At 44.5% G+C, this 5,597-nt stretch overlaps 1 protein-coding gene across 4 annotated transcripts; it reads right to left on the bottom strand.

Moving 5' to 3' along the window:
* Positions 1 to 1,781: 1,781 nt before the first annotated feature.
* LOC118381640 (GTP-binding protein 10-like) lies at positions 1,782 to 5,090 on the bottom strand. 4 transcript variants are annotated; one of them, XM_035768555.2, is made up of 11 exons: positions 4,913 to 5,090; positions 4,328 to 4,521; positions 4,051 to 4,142; positions 3,766 to 3,910; positions 3,571 to 3,644; positions 3,368 to 3,420; positions 3,072 to 3,179; positions 2,884 to 2,961; positions 2,647 to 2,770; positions 2,279 to 2,542; positions 1,782 to 2,163 (listed from the first exon to the last, which is right to left on the bottom strand). In XM_035768555.2, exons 1-10 carry the CDS (start codon positions 4,943 to 4,945, stop codon positions 2,301 to 2,303), a joined length of 1,143 nt encoding a protein of 380 aa, XP_035624448.2. In that variant the 5' UTR covers positions 4,946 to 5,090; the 3' UTR covers positions 1,782 to 2,163; positions 2,279 to 2,300. The 4 variants fall into 4 exon arrangements, with proteins under 4 accessions (XP_035624448.2, XP_052358592.1, XP_052358591.1 ...); XM_052502632.1 differs by having other exon boundaries at positions 1,782 to 1,980; XM_052502631.1 differs by having other exon boundaries at positions 1,782 to 2,077; positions 4,913 to 5,089.
* Positions 5,091 to 5,597: the final 507 nt, after the last annotated feature.

Below are 5,597 nucleotides of genomic sequence, written 5' to 3'. Positions count from 1 at the left end.
CTGAGATGTAGGTTATGTCAGGCCTCTGAACGCACCATGCAGTCTGAGATGTAGGTTATATCAGGCCTCTGAATGAACCATGCAGTCTGAGACGTAGGTTATATCAGGCCTCTGAACGCACCATGCAGTCTACTGAGATGTAGGTTATATCAGGCCTCTGAATGCACCATGCAGTCTACTGAGATGTAGGTTATATCAGGCCTCTGAACGCACCATGCAGTCTACTGAGATGTAGGTTATATCAGGCCTCTGAATCCACCATGCAGTCTGAGATGTAGGTTATATCAGGCCTCTGAACGCACCATGCAGTCTGAGATGTAGGTTATATCAGGCCTCTGAATGAACCATGCAGTCTGAGACGTAGGTTATATCAGGCCTCTTAACGCACCATGCAGTCTGAGATGTAGGTTATATTAGGCCTCTGAATGCACCATGCAGTCTGAGATGTAGGTTATGTCAGGCCTCTGAACGCACCATGCAGTCTGAGATGTAGGTTATATCAAGCCTCTGAACGCACCATGCAGTCTGAGATGTAGGTTATATCAAGCCTCTGAACGCACCATGCAGTCTGAGACGTAGGTTATATCAGGCCTCTGAACGCACCATGCAGTCTGAGATGTAGGTTATATCAGGCCTCTGAACGCACCATGCAGTCTGAGATGTAGGTTATATCAAGCCTCTGAACGCACCATGCAGTCTGAGACGTAGGTTATATCAGGCCTCTGAATGCACCATGCAGTCTACTGAGATGTAGGTTATATCAGGCCTCTGAATGCACCATGCAGTCTGAGATGTAGGTTATATCAGGCCTCTGAATGCACCATGCAGTCTGAGATGTAGGTTATATCAGGCCTCTGAATGCACCATGCAGTCTGAGATGTAGGTTATATCAGGCCTCTGAATGCACCATGCAGTCTGAGATGTAGGTTATATCAGGCCTCTGAATGCACCATGCAGTCCCATCCTGCTGCAGTATGCTCCTACTGTGACCTTAACCCTCATATGTACCGCTACAAAATATATATACAGTCCCAAATGATTGACACCCTGCATAAAGATGGGCAGTAATGATAATTCAAATACTGAACTAAATTGTATGTAACAAAACAAAATTGGGAATCTATATTATTTGATAAAAATAATTTTGCTCAGAGAAAGATCTACCTCAAAATGTTAGGGGTCAGAATGATTGAAACGCCAAAGGGTTCTTATAAAGTAGTCAAAAGTTTCATATTCGGGCCCATATTCCTACAGCACACAATGACCACACCAAGCTTGTGACTCTAAAAACTTGTTGGATGCAACAAAAATGTGTCATTGCGTGCTAGGAATACGGGACCAAATTTATTTTGGACTGACTTTATTTCTAAGAATCTTTAGGGGTGTCAAATTTGACATTCCTTTGAGAAAAATAAGTATTACTTGTTAAACAATCTTTCACTGAGCAACTGTATTGGTATAAATCATTTTATACCAATACAATCAATCGTTTCCCCCTTAAAAAAATACAATATAGCTTAGTAGTTGAATTATTTCATACAATCATTATTGCTCATCTTTATGGAGGGTGTCAATCATTAAGACCCCACTGTATAATTACAGCACTTGTCTTTTACTGTATGCTGTACAATGACTGACAATGCAAAAATCAATGCCCATATTTTTTTTCTTACAATATCATTCAGTATTGTAATATATTTAATATAAAATAAAACTTTCATTGATATTTTCTGTGTATGTATGTTTAGTGTCCCTTAAGGTGAGGTTATTGCTAAAGGAGGCAGCATTAATTAACATGTTTATTACTACATGGTGGAAAAGCAACATATTACATCAAACAGTCAGAGACAACATCCAGCAGAAAAACACAAACGTACTCCCCCCCCTTTTTGTCAGCCCTCTTCCTCAACGTCTGTAACTCTGTCCATAGTGTGGTCATAAGGGGAAGGCAGGACGGCAACACCCTCGCCTGGGTTATGACTGTGGGTGTCAGCCCTCTTCCTCAACGTCTGTAACTCTGTCCATAGTGTGGTCATAAGGGGAAGGCAGGACGGCAACACCCTCGCCTGGGTTATGACTGTGGGTGACATCATCGTTAGTGTTTTCCATAGATAGTCTCAAGCAGGGTGCAGAGCCAGGATGAATGTTGAGGAGTCATCCTACCTAGGGTATGATAGGTAGGAACATCACCCTGACTTCCACAATATTGAAAACGTTCCACACTGAGTGAACATGAATAAAGTTCAAACCCTTTTTCAAAACTGCAGAACATACTAACCCTGAATGTTCCACAGTTCAGCTCAAACTGAGGCGGTGGGGCCCCATGTGAGTGTGTTCTTGGCTGGGACCGCCCCTCTCAGTGCCTGTAGCCTATCACGGTGCAGGGAGTCCGTTGCCATAGAGGCATCCTTGTCTAGTGATTGGCGGATACAGGTCTTGAGGTGTGCGATGCCAAAACCGGTGGCAGCTGAGATAGGAACCACGTGTCTGAAGACCATGTTGTTCTTAGGAAGCATATCGTCAGGTAACAGGTGGGAGAACTCTGAAAGGGAGAAGCACACCAGGGGGGCACTATGAGTAGTCTAATGTCACAGATCGTACACCTTAATTACCTAGATTTAGAATCTACGTATATCATTAGATTACCGTGTGGGTTTAGGAGTTGCTCCTGCAGCTCTGTGAGTTTGTCCTCTGCATCAGGCAGGTCCATCTTATTGACCACCAACACAGCAGGCTTACACGGGAGATCCTCCTTATACAGCTCCAACTCCTATAGGAGGGGTCGAGAGAGAGTGGGATAAGGAGAGAGAGAAAATATTATGATACTGGTGCTCGGAGGGAGGAGGGAGAGGTTTCTGTGTAGATGTGTCCTGCTAGCCTCACTTTAATTAAAAGTTGAACAGCCTCAAAAGCAGACCTAAAGGGCGTTTTGCTTGCCAGCTGGAAACCACAAACGTCCACCTATGACCAGAGAGAGAAGAGAGACTTCATCAGTATTACAGCTAGAGGTTTTCGCACCACAAATCTCCTTGAGACTTTGACCATAAATTGTGTTTGTGTTTAGGTCGAACCACAAAGAGCAGCTGTCTGGTCCTCTCAACGTGTTTGAGGAACTGGTGGCCCATGCCTCTATTCATGTGGGCCCCCTCTATCAGCCCTGGGAGGTCTGCCACTGAGATCTACACCAATCCGAGGACAGAACACCAAATGGACCAATCAGAGGAGAGAACTCAGATTGAACCAATGAGAGGAGAGAGAACACCGAGTATGGACAAACCAGAAGACAATCTTGAGAATGAACCAATCAGGTGAAGGAAAATATTGACTCGCACAAAAGGGAGGAAGTGACCTCATCTGCTTCTCTTACCTGTTTATGGTCTTCATACATGACCTTGCCAATCTCTGGTCTCAGAGTGGTGACTGCAGAACGACAACAAACATTTACCATTCATAAATAACTCAAACATCATGGTATCATCCTCCACTCAAACATTTGACAAAAAAACTGGGTAATATATGGAACATTCACTTCAGAGGGATGTGGTGTGTACATATTTACTCAATACTCACAGGCATAGCTCGCAATCTGGGGTTTGGCGTGAGACAGGGCGGTCAGTAGAGAGGATTTTCCCGCATTGGGGAACCTGGTAGTGATGGAGGGGGAAATCATGAAGTCAATATGTTCCTGTATGATTGTGTGTGTATGATTGTGTGTGTGTGTGTGTGTGTGTGTGTGTGTGTGTGTGTGTGTGTGTCCTGTCTCACCCCACCAGGCCGAGGTCAGCAATGAGTTTGAGGTCCAGTCGTATCTGTCTGGTCTGGCCCTTACTGGGCAGAAACTCTGAGTGGTAAGAGCCTCCTTGACCCCCTCTTGCCACCAGCACACGATCTCCCTCAGTGTTCAGCTTACCTATGGAGGGGATTGATGAGCTATGGTCAGTTAAATTTACACCCAACACTCTCATCCTGAGTGCAGACATCTAGATCATCTTCAACCAATACACAGTGCCTTGTGTCAGTGAAGGAGGTGTATCATGTGTAAAGACTTACCGAGGACCATTCCATCATCATTGGTGACAGTAATGCCAGGAGGAGCAAAGACTTCTTGGTCCGCTCCTTTCTGCCCCCTCAGAGCACGGACACTACACACACACGCGAAAACACACACGATTGCTGGTAATTCAGGTCATGATTCTTCCAAAAGGGATATTGGCCATAATTGTTGTACAATGCTTTTGTGCATTATCCAATATGTGTGCCGCCTACATATGTAAGTGATCTACCGGTGAGCTCACCGTCCACCCAGTGAGTTGTGGTCCAGACATACCTGCTGTTGGTTCCTACTCCAGCGATGAAGCGTTTCTGGGGGTACTTATCCTTGACCCTCTTCAGAGTCATCTCCTTCTGAGCCACCACCCACACGTCTCCCCCTTTCCCCCCCTGACCCCCCAGACGGGGCAGCCCCATCCCCCCACTGCCCCCTCGCACATACAGACGCAGGTTGTCCACGAAGTTACCGTACTAGAGAAAAGAGAGTAGTGATGACATCATTTCACACTTTGCGTCAGACAACTGAAGTATCTACAACACTAATATATTGTAATGTCTTCTACAATGACGTGGACAGTAACTCTAAGTTTAGCCGTGTAGCCTTTTCCATTTCCATAACTAGCAAGTTAATTGTAGAAACGACCTTGTAAGACTGATAGAACACCACAACCAACTAGTCCTGTCTACGAAACTGACCGTGAAGGGCAACAGAAGACCACCTACGACTAGCAAACTAAGCTAGCTAGCATGGCTACCTGGATAGTAGAGCCACAAACAGGAGGGGTTAGTTATAATTATAAATATATTTGGTATAGCTAACGTAGCTTGTTAGCGAAATACAATGTAACAGTGGGTTACTAACCTTCCGACAACACATCCTACTGATCCAAACCATTTTGAGTAAATATTTAGAAGTTACAGTTGACCGTTTGTGGCATTTTTGCCTGAAGACGTCAGATTAGTCGTTCACGTGTGTTGTTATAGGTTGTTTGGTGGTGGAACAGGAAACAGCAAACGGGGCTTTCGATTATGTCAGCGTCAGTCAACGTAGCTAGTCCCGCCTCCCTCTCCTCCCCAGCTAAACTATGCACACAAAATATTAGGCGATGTTGTGGGGTTTTACCTGTAGTCTTAGTCTACAAAGAAATCACAGTGTTTTGAACAATCATTTTGGTTACGTCCCTTTGATAAACTTTCAAAAACACCACTAGTATAGGCTAAGTCATTTTATGTTAGGACCTATTTGTTTATAATTTTATAGCATACCCTACCCCAAATTCATTCAGTCAGTCAGTCAGTTGGTCAATCAATCAGACATCATGTTTGTTCATAGGCTATCCCTGGTCAACTGTCAGCTCGTGCGCTACTTGCATGTAGGCTATGACGGGGTATGAGGTGCGCGCGGTGTTTAACTCTAAAGAGCTCCGCCATGGAGTGGACTTGTGAGTCAGTGTCAAGGTCATTTTCTATCCTAATGATAATAACTGACAAACACTAGCTCTGACCAATTCCCGAGGTTTGTAAGACCATGGGTATAATAATAATTA

Source organism: Oncorhynchus keta, unplaced genomic scaffold, assembly GCF_023373465.1.
Source record: "Oncorhynchus keta strain PuntledgeMale-10-30-2019 unplaced genomic scaffold, Oket_V2 Un_contig_1599_pilon_pilon, whole genome shotgun sequence".
Lineage (NCBI taxonomy): Eukaryota > Metazoa > Chordata > Actinopteri > Salmoniformes > Salmonidae > Oncorhynchus > Oncorhynchus keta.
Note: the sequence above shows the minus strand (reverse complement) of the source record. Positions and strands in the feature narration are given on the sequence as shown.

Excerpts from the sequence above, each read along its gene's own strand:
- LOC118381640 (XM_035768554.2), bottom strand. The coding sequence starts at position 4,945 with ATGGTTTGGATCAGTAGGATGTGTTGTCGGAAG. Across the intron at positions 4,522-4,912 it reads GTAGGATGTGTTGTCGGAAG|TACGGTAACTTCGTGGACAA; the intron begins GTTAGTAACCCA and ends TCTTTTCTCTAG. Across the intron at positions 3,911-4,050 it reads TGATGATGGAATGGTCCTCG|GTAAGCTGAACACTGAGGGA; the intron begins GTAAGTCTTTAC and ends TCCCCTCCATAG.